Here is a 15687-nt window from a genome sequence, read left to right as displayed (position 1 = left end):
ACTGGTACAGTAGGGGGTCGAGGAGCCGTGAGAGCAGAAGGGCGGCAATGCTTGTGATGTGATTAAACGTCTGCTCGAACGCAGGGGTTCCCTGGAAGAGGGAGGGAGAGAGAGAGAGATGGGGAAAAGAGAGGGAGAGGAGCAGTAGATAAAGCTGAACGTAACGGGGGAACCGGGTTCTTGGGATGCTTAAACTTTACTTAAGCAAGCTGGTTTCTGTGTGTTGCTGCGAACGCTTCAGGAGAGAGGTGGGTGAAGATCTGGCCTTCGTTTGCATGATTCAATGTGCTTGTACTTTTTCTTTTTTGTCGGCTGTGTTGTTGGGGACTGACGTGGATTAATCTAACAAAAAACTCTTCCGGTTGCACAGTAGAAAATGTCGCTCCATTTTAAAACGTTTTGTCATTTATCAAACTGTCGTCTGAACTTCGGTGTGAACTCGACAGAATGGCAGATTGCTTTGCTGTGTTTTTGTGGCGAGCGTTCATGGGCTTTTTTTTTCGTGTAAAGGAATGCAAGTGCAGAGAGTGGGATCAAATTAGAAAAGGTGCACGAGGTGAAATTGTGGGAGTGTTTACCCACAGATGGCCTCTCGGTGGTGGGATTGTGACAGTCCACTGCCCCCCTCCCTCCTCCTGAGTCCAGCTGGCGTCACACACGCGGGCTTCTTCCTGGCCAAAGCATTACCTCATCACTCAGTTTGTTCTTTAACATGGCAGCTTAATTTTCACAGTTTCCTTAGTCTTAGTTGATTGGAACTTTTTTTTTTATTTATATTCATAGCATTGTGGGTTTGACAGTTTTTTAACTTTGATATGTAGCACCACTTTTCTGGGCTGTATTCAGCCATTCGGGTGGCTTTTGAACCTCTTTCCAGTTCTTATATTGTTTTTCAAACATAAAAACACAAAATTGAATGATGGTAATGACGTTTTGCGAACTTGGTATATATTGTGATTGATTGATTGATTGATTGATTGATTGATTGATTGATTGATTGATTGATTGATTGATTGATTGATTGATTGATGATGGACTTATACACAAGCAGACCAAAAACAGCTTCAAGCACAGGACAAGAGAGACACAAAATGTTTGGTGAATATAGGGAAGCAGCAGAAACTTTCTGTGGTGTAATTTTTTTTGGGGGGGGTCAGTTTTGTGTATTCTTGGAGTTTTTGATTAAATAATTTTTTTCTCATAAAAGCAAGAAAATTGAATGTCAATCTTAAAAAGAATTCATATTTTGTATGACTGCCTGCAAATTTGGTTTATCTTGTTAAAACTCTTTCGTATAAATCAAAAAGTCTCTAAAAATCTCCATTCATGTCATTGTTTTCATGCGTGCAGAATATGCAAGTTTTACGCTAATTTTTCACGGGCAAATTCATGTCATGTGATTTATTGATTCACAGGCCTGAAGCCTCGAAAGTGTCCAAACCAATTTGGATTTCTGTGTCTGCGCCCAGTTGGCTGACGGCCATTCCCGTTGCGGTGTGAGGATCTGGATACCTCCACCTATACTGCCTGTATATGGTCTTCCTGTCTGCTGTTATGGGAAGCCGCCATCGTGGTGCCAACTAATAGTACTCACCAGAGAGAGTCCAAGTCCAGCCAGCGTTGGCAGAACCCTTAGTCGAGGATTACCTGCATCACTCAACGTCCCGTGAGAGGAGAGAAACTCCTGGTCGGTGTTTTCTTTCCAGGTGAGATCATGACCTTGTTGCGCAAGTGAGTTGAGCTCCAAGACGACACGTTCTCGCTGAAGAGCCGCCGGTGGCCGTTCTGGAGTAAAAAAAACACAAACAAAAAGACCAGAAACACGGAAAGTTCGGAACTATGTCCTGTCCATTTTCTTCCGCTAAACCCTTCATAGCCCCCCGCTCAGTCTTTTTCCTTGGTTTGCTGCTGCTCGTGCAACGGGGGCCCTCGGAGGTCAGTTGCCAGAATGACACGGAGCCGATCGTGTTGGAGGGAAAGTGTTTGGTGGTGTGCGACTCCACGCCGTCCGCGGAGCCGTCGGGCAACGCTCTGGGCATGTCGGTGAGGTCGGGAACTGGTCGGGTGGCATTTTCGGCCATCAGGAACACCAACCACGAACCCTCGGAGATGAGCAACCGCACAATGACCATCTACTTTGACCAGGTGGGTTTCAGTAGTGTGTTTTGACAATGAACCTGTTGTCTTTGGTGGGGTTTTTTTCAGTTACAAATGGATTTCTAACAAGTTGAAGGGAAATTGTAGTTCAGAGCAAAGTGCTACCTGAGCAAATATAGCTGAGGCTGACATGTCAATTGTTTTTGCAGGGAATTGGTCACAAACCAAATAATTGGACACATTTATCAAGATTGATCCTGACGGGGAGTCAAATCTCTGTTATAAACCGCACATTTTATCGACATGATAGCTGTAGAGGAAAACCACCAAAATCAATGGGATTCGTCCTCCAGGCTCCAGAAATGGCTGCACCAAGTTCTGTGCAAAGTGGATGTAAAATGAAAGGTTAGGGGTTCACCAAAGTCCACAGAGTTCATTCTCAAAAGAAACAAAGATTTAATTGTAAGATGTTTGAGCCCGTTGGACTGACTGACCAACAGACGGGCAAAAATTGAATAAATGATGACAAATTAACAAAACGGTGGCTCAACAAGTGTCACTAAAGTTCCTTGAATTCCTTGATTTCTGATTAAATATTGAAAAATATTGTGGAATATTAATTGCTTGAATCAGAGACTGGTTGAATTTCTTCGTCTCCTTTTCCTTTTAGATCTTAGTGAACGTCGGCAGCCATTTTGACCCAGCCAGGAGTGTTTTTGTGGCACCCAGAAAAGGAGTCTACAGTTTCAGCTTTCACGTTGTGAAAGTTTACAACCGGCAGACAATCCAAGTAAGGCCAACAGCTTAATAGAATAGTTGGACATTTCTGAAGGAGAATTAGAGAGTTGATGCTACTTTCAGGTTTGTATATAGCCAGTTAGCTTAGCCTATAGCATAAAGCCTGCAGACATGTTGGAAGAGATAGCTCGGCTCTGTCTAAAATTAGTCATAACTCAGTCGAAACCAAGAGTTTCAGAATAAGTCAACTATAGCTGGATAATTAAAGGAGATTTCAGCTTGCTTAAATACCTAGATACTTAGATATATCACCTTCCCACCTCGTGCACTTATGCTTTTAACTCATAGCCCATTTCACGTAGGCTATAGTTTTTTGTCTTTCTCAAAAATGCTACAAAACCGCATGTTTTCTTAAAAAAATAAATCGTATTTCGACCCATCTCTTAGACCTATTTAATTTGGTTGTCTGAATCTCAAAAAGTTACGAAGGAAGAAGGCATGCTGGAAAAAGCTAATTTGCAGAATTTTTTTTTTTTTAAATTTTAGACTGAGCCCAGCCTCCTTCTAGTCTTTGTGCTAAGCTAAGCTAACCGCCTTACAGAAGCACTTGAGGGAATCCAGCAACACCAACACCGATGTGATTCATGACCTCTGACCCACCGCCTCCCTGCGCATGCTCTGCGATGTCTCAACTTTCCCTTCTTAATCTATCCCATCCTTCCCAGGTGAGTTTGGTTCTAAACGGCTGGCCTGTGATCTCGGCCTTCGCTGGCGACCAGGACGTGACCAGGGAAGCTGCCACCAACGCCGGGCTGGTGATGATGGAGAGGGGCGACAAGACTTACCTCAAACTGGAGAGGGGGAACCTGATGGGAGGCTGGAAGTACTCCACTTTCTCTGGGTTTCTGGTGTTCCCCTTGTAGGGTTGGTTGAGGCAGGATTCAGAGGGAGATGGTAGTCACAGCTATTGAGTTGCGGAGTAGGTGTAAAATAAAGATTGTTTGGTTACTTGAAAGCCCTTTACATAAAGGAGAACGTAGCAATGGATACACGCCGATGTTGGGATCAGCATCAAACTGCTTTGATGCATCTTTATGTGAATCACACGATGAGTGGGCGAATTCATTTTGCACCAAATAATCCTGTGTGTAACTTCCATTTCCACTGACCGTCTATGGCTCACTGTCTGTTGTCTGACAAGCAGACTGTAATGTGTTGTCTGTGCTAGCTTACCAGGTGTCGACTTGTCTATTGTTTGTGATTTTTCCTTCAGTGCATGAAATACGAAGATGCAAATGTTTGTGGCAATAAAGAAAACTACTGTGTCTATTGTCTTCATCTATCTATCTATCTATCTATCTATCTATAACTTGAAAAACTGGATCCTCCTAACAACTCCGTCTTCATATTTATCTAACTATTTATCTATTAATCAGTTATACAGGTCCCTTATTGTGAGAGCTTTGGGGGCTGTAAACAAGAAGTACAATGGTTGGTCAACTGGGTTAGCTTGTACTACGTTTTAAAAAATGTTCACTTACTTCAGTAAATTGGCTCCATTCAAAGTATGCCGAATTAGCAATTACCAGTCCCTGTTTGCAGTGTACCACAAAATGCCCTGACAATTGTTGGTGTATTCGTTTTATACTTGAAGGAAACTTAAATTTGACGATTGTTCAGGCAGGTTCTGCAGTGTCTTTTTCTCTTGATTTTCTAAGCAGACTTTTGGATGTCTATTCATGACAGACATGGTCTTTGGAAGGTCTGAAACTGAAAAATATGTGTATCATTTTAATGTGTTTTAAGATTTGACTGACAGACTCTGAGAAAAAGTATGAATTGAGTCAATCACTTCATTATTATCATCACACTTTACTTGCTTTATATCATGCGTCCTTGATTAAATGCTGACACCGTTGTGGGCTCCACACCACCTCTATTAGGCTTCATGCAATTTAAACTGCTCCATGCAGACAGACGGTTGTTCTGAAAATAGTACAGCATAAACAGCATCCCCGCTGTTTGGGTGTATTTGAGGGAAACAGATGACTTTCGCCGCAACATTTTGACAAAAAAAGTGCTCATACAAAATTATGAATGCTGTTCACATGCAGAATTATATAGAAATGGCTTTCAATCATTAAAATTGCAATTTTGTTGCAAAAACAAACTTAAAGTATACATACATTGACGTCTGGAATTCGTCCCGGCTGACGCACAGCGCCCGTGCCCGTCTCTGCGGTGTATCCGGTGGCAGATGGAGGATTGGCAGCGGAGAAGGGAACCGGTGCCAGAAGCCTGCTGAGTTCACACTGGACCGTCACAACCGATTAGTGTCAACTTCCCGGTGCACAGCGGAGGTCTGTGTTAGCACTTTAGAGACTCGTGTCTGGAGAACAGAACAATGTGAAGTCAAGACTTTGGTTCCCAAAGCTGTAAACAACAAACAAACAAGGCTGTTCAATGTCAAAAACTATCACAGTGAACTTCAGAGAACTCTATCATTATTATCAAGTAATTAAATAAATGTAACTCTTAACAAGTAATGTTTTTCACATCAGTTAATGTTCCTATAGATTATTTTCTCTTATAAAACGATTATAATTCAGCCAATGATGTTTTTGTTTTTTACTATCCTTAAAACTTCTTTCTTGTTGTGGGAAAAAAAGTTCCCTGGTAAACTGGAAGTGATGTATTACACAGCTAGAAGTCAGTAAGAGATGCCATTACTGAACATAAAGAGATACACGAGTGACACCTACAGACAGAGTTCATCAACAAACAACAAAAAGAAAGTTCCTGTTCACATTAGTGACAGAGGAGAAGCACAAACACAATTAAATAACATTCAACAAAAAAAAAGGAATCCTAAGGATTGAAATAATTTGAGAGAAGGAGAGTGAATCTTATATTTTATTTACATATTTCTTTGTTTTCTTTGGGCCTTTATAAAAAAAAAAAACCACCAAAAAAAACCAGCACACATAAATACCTCTCAATTACTACAATTGGTAGTGACCTTTAAACGAGAAGAAAATCTAAATCAATTCTCTCATTTGAGAAGAATTTTTGATTAATCAAATAAATTGTAGATACATTTTCTTATGGTTGGTTCCTCTAATTATGAACAATTTATAGGAACTCTGTGATATTCTTCAATCACAGTAGATTTTTTTCCATTTTAAGATGTCAATGTAACAGATGAAAGGAGCAAATTCTCATATTTAAGAGGTAAAAACTGACGAATGTTTGACAATTTTGCTTTAAAAACATTTATCTCTTTTTTTAGGAACAGTTTCACATTCATTTTCTGGTGGACAACTAATCAATTATTTGTTGCAGCTTGGGGATATTCAACTCTTGAAATCCCAACTCAAAAAACGCTTCAAATTTTGGTGTCTGGCATGAGAACTTTTTGAGAATTTACAACTGGACCACAAAACATAAAAAGTGTAAAATAAATATAACACCAACAAAATCTGAGTACAAATGCAGAAGTTATCAGTCTGTATCATTGTAAACAATAAGTCTTTCACTACAACAATCACCTGGTTGTTAACATGGGTCTGGCAATATTTTAAATATCACTGAGTCAATCGTACTGTACATCATCCTGCTGCTGTAAATAGTCACTAAAGCACCAAGTCCGTGTTCATCCGCGACTGAAAATAGTCCTCAACAAAAACAGTAATTAGCCCCGAGTAACTTTTGCTAAAGACTACAATAAGCTATAGAAATGACATATTTGTGGCCTGCAACCAACATTTAGACAAACAAATACATATTGTTGTTGTTTCCTGAGATTTGTGTTCAAATCAAACCTATCCTCTAAAAATCAAACGTCTTATGCAAAAGCAATATCACAAATATTTCACATGATTGTTCCAACACATCATTGAAGCTACATTAGGCTTCTACCGAGTGAAATCTTCAAATCCAACATGTCATTTAATGCACACTTGTGTTAAAATTCAACCTCGTGTTTGATAGTTTTAGAAAATCCCTTTGACATTTTTTTACGTTTACTTGGCTGCACGTGATGCCCAAAAAAGGACAAGTTTAAAAATAAAAAATAAAAAAAAAATCAATGCAGTTAGTACAAAAAACTGGATTTGGCACTTTTCAAAAACATGTACTGTATATACACAGAATGTTTTGAAATATTTCAGAGCAAGTCATGGTAAATGGATCCTATTCTTCATGTCTGTTTTAACCTCCAATGACATACCAAAGGTGTGGCGATTCCCATATCAGGAAGAAAAATTTCTGTCATTCTTCATCTAGCCTTTAGGATTAAAACAAACCATATATATATATATATATATATATATACATATACACCTGCTCTAATTAATAGTCAATCTGTTGTTAAGGCGATTTTTGGCACCTTACGGAGAGTTGGCACGGCGGCTGTGGCTATTTGTTGGCCACAATTGGTGAAAAAGCAAAAACCATATGACCAGACTTGGCTCATGTTTATAATGCTGACAGGGCAAAAAGGGAGGTGTCAGGTTCATTTCACTGGTGTCAAATTGTGGAACTAAAGAAGCAGAATAAATTAAGACTGTTAAAAAACAAAAACATTGCCTTAAATGCTACGAAAACACAAATCTGAATCCTGCCCAGATTTAAACAAAATAAAAAGCAAAAAGATGAAAAATGAAACTATAAAAGCAATTTAGCCAAGCTTTTACATCTTTTCAACATGATGTTTAAACGTAGGTTAATCCAAATAAAGAAAATTAAGGAGAAGCTCCATGTGAGCTCGGCCAACTCCTCCTGTCACGTCCTTGCAGCCTCAGTACGGCATTGGGATGGTTGACGGTAGGCGGCGCTGTCGGGTGTCGCCTCCTCTCCAAGGGGTTGTTGGCGTAGATGTGCATGACGTTGTTGTTGCCATGCTGAAATCCGGTCACGTTGCTGAGGTGGATGTTGACGCCACTTGCAGGTTTGGTGTCGGGGTTGGAAAACTGACGCTGCGGAGAAAAGAGAGGAAAACCAAAGCAATTTTAGTCCGGAGTCGCTGTTCTGTGCCCAACTGAAACCAGTATATTACACATAATGTGAGACTTTTCAAAAGTCTGTCCCATATTTAAACAATAATGTCAACGCTACAGTGGCTAATTCAAGAAGCTATTTTTAGTTCTTTCAGCTGTTAAGTATTCAGCTTTAGAAGGCCTACGTATTTTTTGCTCAATTTCTACAACAACATTGACTAAATTACGTCAACCCAATGATTGTGGAAAAAAACCCACCTGGCACTGTGGGAGTAGTTGTTTTTTTATTGAGCTCCCTTGACACGTTCTTCCAGTCAAAGGAGGCGATGACTGAATGGGATGAACAGAGGAAGGCTTGACTTTGTAGTCCGTTGATGAGCTGGCTTGGTCAATGTGACACCGATTTGATCTTCGAGGTGAAGTTGAATCTGAAAGGAAACACATTTATCTGAAAACCTCAAGACATGGTGGGCGATTTGTCTGTCTGAAATAAGGATCTAAAAGAAAGAAAAGGTTTCCATCCTACGTTCGCGGTTTCCGTGATGCTTCAGAATCAACTTCACTCTTACCTCTGAGTCTTGCTTTGTCAGTATCTCTTGCAGGCCAACCACCAGCCACTTCCTGTAACAAAAGAAAGTACATGTTTTGTAAATGTGGCCCAGCCGACATGACAACTCCTGCTGGTGTTGGTTCAATTCTCCTTTAAGACCAAAATGAGGAAAATGCTCATTTTTTCACTTTTTTTTTTGTATTGATTGAATAAACGAGATATAATGTGTTGAAGAGTTGGCTTAAGAGGTGATGGTAGACACATTTTTGTTACCTTTTGTAAGCTTGAGAGTAGAATCGATCGCACACTACCCAAAATGTTGATCTATTCCTCAACTAACCAGTCAAACAACTTTTTCTCCGACTGCCTTCATTCAACATGTTGAATGTTCAAAAGGTTGATGATAAGATTTCCGTGAAAACTGTACATTATTCAGCAAGAGATGTTAACCCCTGAACATTCCAGCAAAATTTTCCTAAAATGCCTCGTCAAGGAAAAGTAAACTGAAAGCTGTTCTACAACCGTATGTAGTACAAGCATGAGTTTGATCTACTTTGAAACATAACACTGTCAATCACTGCCGGTGCTGCTGAACGTATTTAACGACTGAAGTCGAAGGTTCTTATTTGCGCAGAACATTTTTTTGCGAACAGATTTCCACAGATGAATGTAGCTGGGACTGAGACAGATTTAAATCTGACAACAATGCCACAAAAATGTATATTTTACACATGGTTTCCTCAGGGTAAGTACAGGCATTTACAACGAAAATGACATTTGGAGAGATTCAGACATAAAAAGTGGGTTAACAGGGTTAAAGATCAGTCCAATTATGGCCCACGATCATATGAGGATGTGGGAACTGTTCAGAGTCTGAGTAAAAATGCTGAGACAGCACTGTAAGTGGCTTAACAACTATTTAGGTCATACAACTCAAAGTGACAGCCTATCACCGATCCATCCATTCTTGATCCAAACATTACGCACTTTATTCAGGCTTCTACATTTCCTGTGTGAAAATACTGAAATGGTGAATGCTGAAAAACCCCCTGGTAAAGCAGGAAGTGATGCATGTGATATTTCCCCACTGCAGCAAAGACACATATTTTCAGTGGAGACACTGCAGCGTTGACTAATTTGTGGCAAAGAAATCAAACCACATTGTGAGTCATTGATTTAAAGTTTTTCTTGAGTTAAAAGAGCAATAATGTCAACAGTGAGTAATGAAGACAAGTGAAGGTCACTCTCGGGCAGAATTGTGATAATCTCACCTGGACCGGCGGGCCTCCCGTCAGCACATTGTCACAATTGTTCACTGCTTCATCTCTGGCACCCACTGTAAAAAACACAACAACATATAAAAGTGAAAACTGGTGCTGTAAATTTAGACCTGTGACAGCAATTCTAATCTTTTTAACTGACTCAGTCAAGCTTCTTGATCACATTAAAAGACCTTTAGTTTCAGAAAAGCAAGTAATTAGACTTTTTTTTTCATGTTTTTGAGAGATTTTTTTCTTCTGTTTAACACACAACCGAAAATACATTACAAACCTTACAACACCACACTACTAAAAGAACACAGGAGTCACAGACATAAAGGGAGAGATTGGCTCATTCTTGCCAAGATTGCACTGAATATGAGGCTACAGTGAACAGGAGGTTAGCTTAGCTTAGCATAAAGACAGGGGGAAACAGCTGGTGTGATGAAACGAAAGAGAAAGCATGTTAATCAATTTGATTTAAAGGAGGTGGTGGGGATAATATTTGAATTTTGAACAGAGGCAGGCTATCTGTTTCCATTTTAGCTAAGCTAAAACGGTTATCTTAAAATAAAACTCTAATGTAGGCTTGAACTTCTCATCTAATCATCATGGGAAATGTTTTTAAATTGCTTTCTCGCCGAGAGTTAGATTAGAAGATCGATACAGATTAAACAAACAAGATATATAACATCTTAATTGGTGAGCTCTATATGTGTTGGCAGCTGCATTTTGCTATCCTTTGGACAGAGAAATCATAAAAAGTGTAAAAAAAAAAAACCAATCAAACACAATACAATTATATACTTATACATATATAAAACAGACCTGAAGTCTGAGTGATAGAAACCCTCTGAACTTGCTCCACTATTCGTTCTTCCTCTTTTTGGTCCTGTAAGGGGAAGAGAAAGAATGACACAGGCTATTGCGTAAATTTAGAAAAGAAATATGAATATGCTGAGCGTATGTCAAAATTTTGACAACATCTCAGCATTACATGAGTGTCTGTGACGAATTGCGGTCCTTACCAGTATCTTCAGCACCTCATGGACAGCGTCAAGAATGGCATGTTTGTGCATCTTATGCAGTTCTTCTGTCACAGTTGTGCAGTCTACAAACAACATAAAAAGGGTTTGGATCGACTGGCTCGCAGCTACAATGCCAATGTACAGTCGATAGTAAAATCTTAGTAAATATTTTTGTAAATGGCCCTTGAATTTACAAAATGTAAATCCAAATAGCTGTTGACATATCTGTCCATATTTTTGACCGACTCACTAAACGACACCACCCGCTCATGATCATTATTGACATTTAAGCGCTCCTCTGATTCCAGGTGGGCGGTTTTCGTGGTAAATGAGGTTGCTTTCTTACCAATGGAGGAAGGCCTTCGGTTGGGGTTTTCCTCCCAGCATCTTTTCATGAGCTCCATGAGTGTTGTCAATCCTGCCACTCCTGCCTGACACCTGATCTTTTCCAGCGACGGACGGTCCCCCTCCGGGATGCGAAGCCGCACCAATGTGGTCTTTGCATCTGCAGTTGAGGAAGGGTTGAAAATAGTGTCAGAGCTGTTTTAAACATGGGGAACTTTTTTATGTCAGGTTGAAATACTTGAGTATTTGAAGGGTCTCCGCTGAAGCTTTTTTTTCCCAGATATTTCTTCAGATTTAAGATGCTTTGACAAATCTCTTTCTGTTTACATAGGATTAAATGCCCATGAGTTTGAAAAATGTCACTTGAAGTGAGTTGACGTGAGAAATTTCCTTCATCTTCGCACTTCCCTTGAGCTCTGTGCAGCATTTTGGCACCTTTCAGCTCATTGTTTTGCTGGACCCTAACTTTACTCTACTGTAACACTCCCATCACTCACTGAGGCTGTGGTTTTCGGCAAATAAGCATTAAAAAGCCGAGTGTACACAACCTGCTCAGCATCAAAGTTAGCAACAAACTCGTGAACATAGCGCAGCATTAGGCAGCCAGAAAAACTAATAATTCCTTCGGGGGATGCATGACACCAAAAAAGAGCTAAAAGGAGAGTGCGCCAAACATGCCATCCAATGATGTAGCAAATTTGAATTGGTAGATGTTTACTAAAAGGTTCACCATATAACCTTAACATAGTGACAATATGTCAGTTCTGTTTCCAAAAAACTCACTTAATGTAGGATTAAACTGACTGTAGAATTTTTAAAAGTTGTTTGGGTTTATTAAAGAAGGAGAGCGAGGCTATTACAGGCAGGGTAAAGAGATACTCACTTGGGTATGGTGGTTTCCCTGTGACAATGGACCACAGCAGTATACCATAGCTGAAACAGAGACAGAGAATTACATGATAGGATCACTAGTTATTTTAATTATTCGTGCTTGGCTTGCAGTTTGTTTTCATCTGATTCCTTATCACATCAATAACAACAATACAAGCTGTGTCCGAATACATAGAGCCCAGAGGAAGGTGTGCATCCATTTTTTTTCGACTGAGGAAGTCACACCTGGTACCTGGAAGTTGAAATGTTTAAATGCTTCTACTCTGTTTCCTTTATATGTTTTAGAGTAAAACTACAAAAGAACATAGAAGTGTTGTTATAAATTATTGTTTGACCAATAAAACTCGCCTACCTGTAGATGTCAGAGGCCCGCGAAGGCGTGTACGACATGTCAAACGCCTCCGGTGGCATGTAGCTGCTCGTTCCACATTCTTCGCTTTTCTTCTTCGAACCCCGCGAGACGCTTTGGTAAAACTTAGCGAGGCCAAAATCCGTAAGCTAGAGCGAGAGGGTAATCGAGAAGAAAATTAGCAACAGGCATATTGTTACACATGCCTGTGTTTTTCACAATGTTTCAATACTTGATTTAGATACCAATTCCTGAGTGATACTTTTTGTGTGACTAATTTTGTAAAAATCCATTGTAAAAAAAAAAGAAGAAGAAAATTACGCAGCACTTTATGGGACAAATCCTTAGTTTCCATGTTTCCCATGCAGTTTAGAAGGGGAGAGTGTGACCAAGGTTATTTTCTCCAGCTACAATTTACAGATGCCTCATTAATACCCAACATGCTGCCAGTAGACACGAGTTAGTCACGAGAAGCCTCCATGTACAGTCTGGCCTAAAATTAGTTTGAAGAAACTGAAATAAGGCGTTTTAATGTAAGATTTATCGAAGTTAAAAACCAAGTGATTCCATCTGCCTGTACATTAAGCGTGGCTCACTAGTTTAGCCCTGCCAGACGATTACTCACAGTTTCCTTCGCTGTGGTTATCGTCTGGAAACCCTGTTTACATTAACGCTTGCTCAGCCCCTCTGAAGGGCGATCAGCGATGGTGCTCAGCATGATTATGAGGTCAAGTGTTTTTTTCAAAATTTAGTCACAGTGGTGGTAGAGTTTCTATGAAGTTGTTGTTTGTGGAAACAAAATAAACACTCGCACGTGAAAGGCTGTAATAAGAGAGAATTTAGCAATTTTGCACCTTTGACCCACCTTGGCATTAAGAAAGGAGTCCAGCAGTACGTTGCTGGGCTTCAGGTCCAGGTGGAGCAGCGGAGGGGACAGACTGTGAAGGAAGTTTACCCCCAGTGCCACCTGGTGAGTCAGTCTGAAGGCCAGCGGCCAGGGCGGGGGTCCTTGTAAGGTGTTCTACCAGAGGAAGGTCAAATTACAATGAAGGTCCAAACCACAATGGTCCCACAGACCTAGCCGACTCGGTTTTGTGTCTAAACCTACCCGGTAGCTCATGAGCTACTGGTTGGAGCCCCCTAATCAAAAGGTTGATGAGATGTTTCATCCTGAACCAGAGTGGTGGACCATGAATGTAGTTTACCTGCAGGGAGGCCAGTGATCCTTTCTCCATGAACTCCATGACGAGCCCGAGCTGTGCTGAGGATGCAGAGGAAGGCGGTCGACCCTTGAAGACCCCGAGGACCTGAATGACGTGTGGGTTGCTTCCTTGACGCATCATGTCGACTTCGTGCAGCAAGGACGAGCTGGATCTGTGGGTATTGGTTTGTCCTGTGAGTGACTCCTCTTTTATTACCAGTTAACAGAAACACAGTGCAAACACTTACCCGTCGTCGTAATGAAGCAGTTTAATGGCCACATCGCAGCACCACTGGCGATGCCTGGCTTTGTAGATTTGCCCAAAACCACCAGAGCCAATCACATTCCAGTTCTCCACAGTCGAGTCTTTAATCAGTACTGGAGGGGAATAGCTGACCAGTGCCATGGTTCACTGGAAGAAGAAGGTGGCGACGGCAGTTACAACCCCCGCAGTTGAGTGAATAGTGAATGAGAACAGAGAAAATTGGAACAAAACTTGGTTGGGGATTTAAACATGTCTGCATGCAAGTTCAATCAAACCTCAACGATCAGGTGTCAACAACACAGCCACATCAATTCACGATCACAGATCTGGCTTGAATTCAAGGTATCTTCCGAAGTTAACATCTTGTCCGATTCTAAAAATGTTAGTGAGTAAACACGGATAAATATTGTCAGTTAAATCCTGTTTTGAATTGTTCAGGCCTGTCATACTCTGAGACTCCTCTGACTCCGTGAAGCTGGTGAGGTAAAGGTACCATAGGGACACCCCGACCTCATGAACCAACTGTCCAAGGTTGTTGTTGATTATGCCGAGACTGGATACAGCCTGGCAGACTATCCGTGAGGAAGAATGAATTCTGAATCACGTCCTTATCAGGAAGAATGTGTTCCCTTATAACTGAGCCTGTGTGAGAGTTCAGGCATAGAGGTTTAGCAACCGGGAACCACCACATGTGATCGTTCTCCTCCAGTCTCCTTTCACTTCATCTCCACAATTTCCAAATACGCACAAATAAGATTTCCGACAGCAAAAATAATACCGATGTTTTGGCCACCTGTAGAAAGCAGAAACAACACCGCACCTTAATACTTCCTTATTAGCTTTTAAATGCTTCACTGTGTTCACCAGCAGGTCTCATGTAGCTCTTGTTATCTGGACCTTAGTTTTTCAGGACGATGTTTAATTTTTCTGTCTCCCGTGGCTCATCAAAAAAGGTCCAATGTATCTTCAGAGGACCTTGAAGTGTTTGTCTGGGATCCCTTTTGAAATCTACCCTTGGGTTCATTCTTTTCATGACGTGGCAGTCTTGAAAGAGACAAGTGCACACCAACAGGAAACCGTCTTCTTTGTTGTTCAGCGTCCTTAGCACGCAACAGAAAATCCAGGGGTGGACAAAATAATAGAAACCCCTGCTAAAAAGAAAAATACAATAGCCCTGCCATAATTATTAACTTTGTGACACTTATCTTGACATTGTGTTGCATTCAATTCTTGTAGAGTAGCTTATGTTGTTGCTTGTAACATACTGTAAGGTAAAATTTACCTGCTATTGTGTCCACAAGCTAAGACTTAAATTAAAAAAAAACAATTGGTTCTACTGTAGTTCTACTTTAGTTGAACACAGGAACTTAAAACAGCAAATTTACATCTCTTAAACGTGAGATAGGAGTAAAAACTTACATGAAAGTAGGAAACCACAACAAAGTCCAACGATTTGAAGTCAAACTCACTACCAGAGTCTCTTACAACACTGAGAAGAGCATTAAGGTGATTTTCCTGAAAGAAAGCGAACCACTCACCCTCAGGGATCTGCTCCTCTCCCTCATTATTCAACCGTACCGAGCGAGAATCAAGAGTGTGAAATCCCTCCTTCTCATTCGGTAACTTTCTACTCACAACGGCAGCTCTGAGTGAAAGCAGAAGTGAAACAGTGTGGCAGGCAGAGATCCATCCCATAAATCTAGTTTTGACTTGTGTCCCTGGGCTACTCGCCCACTTTAATTTAACCTGTTTCCTCATTGTCTGGTTTAATGGCTATTTATCAGCCATTGTTTTTCAAATTCATAATTTTAAACATTCTGTTATTCTTGAATTTGAGATGTATAACATGAGTATAGCACTAAATACCTCAATTTATGAGAAATCTTTGGTTTGGTCAACAATTGGAAAGAAAGTAAGCTTTAAAAGAAAATAGAATATTGCAGGCAGTTTTCTTGTTTTGCTGAGAT

General features: G+C 40.5%; 2 protein-coding genes across 3 annotated transcripts; one reads left to right on the top strand and one right to left on the bottom strand.

Annotated features, from left to right (window-relative positions):
* Positions 1 to 140: 140 nt before the first annotated feature.
* On the top strand, positions 141 to 4162 carry LOC138626387 (cerebellin-1). Its single transcript, XM_069707989.1, has 4 exons — positions 141 to 248; positions 1416 to 2145; positions 2768 to 2887; positions 3561 to 4162. Exons 2-4 carry the CDS (start codon positions 1840 to 1842, stop codon positions 3756 to 3758), a joined length of 624 nt encoding a protein of 207 aa, XP_069564090.1. The 5' UTR covers positions 141 to 248; positions 1416 to 1839; the 3' UTR covers positions 3759 to 4162.
* A 1567-nt stretch (positions 4163 to 5729) lies between these two features.
* ripk3 (receptor-interacting serine-threonine kinase 3) lies at positions 5730 to 15304 on the bottom strand. 2 transcript variants are annotated; one of them, XM_069708058.1, is made up of 13 exons: positions 15259 to 15304; positions 13704 to 13867; positions 13460 to 13628; positions 13120 to 13275; positions 12258 to 12403; positions 11898 to 11947; positions 11016 to 11174; positions 10670 to 10752; positions 10470 to 10533; positions 9654 to 9718; positions 8402 to 8453; positions 8091 to 8260; positions 5730 to 7811 (listed from the first exon to the last, which is right to left on the bottom strand). In XM_069708058.1, the coding sequence occupies exons 2-13, from the start codon at positions 13859 to 13861 to the stop codon at positions 7578 to 7580; spliced, it is 1506 nt and encodes a 501-aa protein (XP_069564159.1). In that variant the 5' UTR covers positions 13862 to 13867; positions 15259 to 15304; the 3' UTR covers positions 5730 to 7577. The 2 variants fall into 2 exon arrangements, with proteins under 2 accessions (XP_069564159.1, XP_069564160.1); XM_069708059.1 differs by lacking the exon at positions 15259 to 15304 and adding an exon at positions 15140 to 15211.
* Positions 15305 to 15687: the final 383 nt, after the last annotated feature.

The sequence above is a fragment of the Brachyistius frenatus genome, unplaced genomic scaffold (genome assembly GCF_029030835.1).
Source record: "Brachyistius frenatus isolate BFR_SWC_R1_liver_20210118 unplaced genomic scaffold, ASM2903083v1 Contig_73, whole genome shotgun sequence".
NCBI classification, from domain to species: domain Eukaryota; kingdom Metazoa; phylum Chordata; class Actinopteri; family Embiotocidae; genus Brachyistius; species Brachyistius frenatus.
The sequence above is the reverse complement of the archived record's forward strand: the minus strand, read 5'-3'. Positions and strand labels throughout refer to the sequence as shown.

What these genes read in the sequence shown, in the direction of transcription:
- LOC138626387 (XM_069707989.1), top strand. Translation starts at nt 1,840, where the DNA reads ATGTCCTGTCCATTTTCTTCCGCTAAACCCTTCATAGCCCCCCGCTCA. An exon ending in TGACCATCTACTTTGACCAG is followed by an intron (nt 2,146 to 2,767) that starts GTGGGTTTCAGT and finishes TTTTCCTTTTAG; the next exon opens with ATCTTAGTGAACGTCGGCAG. An exon ending in ACAACCGGCAGACAATCCAA is followed by an intron (nt 2,888 to 3,560) that starts GTAAGGCCAACA and finishes CATCCTTCCCAG; the next exon opens with GTGAGTTTGGTTCTAAACGG.
- ripk3 (XM_069708058.1), bottom strand. Translation starts at nt 13,861, where the DNA reads ATGGCACTGGTCAGCTATTCCCCTCCAGTACTGATTAAAGACTCGACT. An exon ending in CGGGAGGCCCGCCGGTCCAG is followed by an intron (nt 8,454 to 9,653) that starts GTGAGATTATCA and finishes CTTTTGTTACAG; the next exon opens with GAAGTGGCTGGTGGTTGGCC. An exon ending in AACTACTCCCACAGTGCCAG is followed by an intron (nt 7,812 to 8,090) that starts GTGGGTTTTTTT and finishes TTTTCTCCGCAG; the next exon opens with CGTCAGTTTTCCAACCCCGA.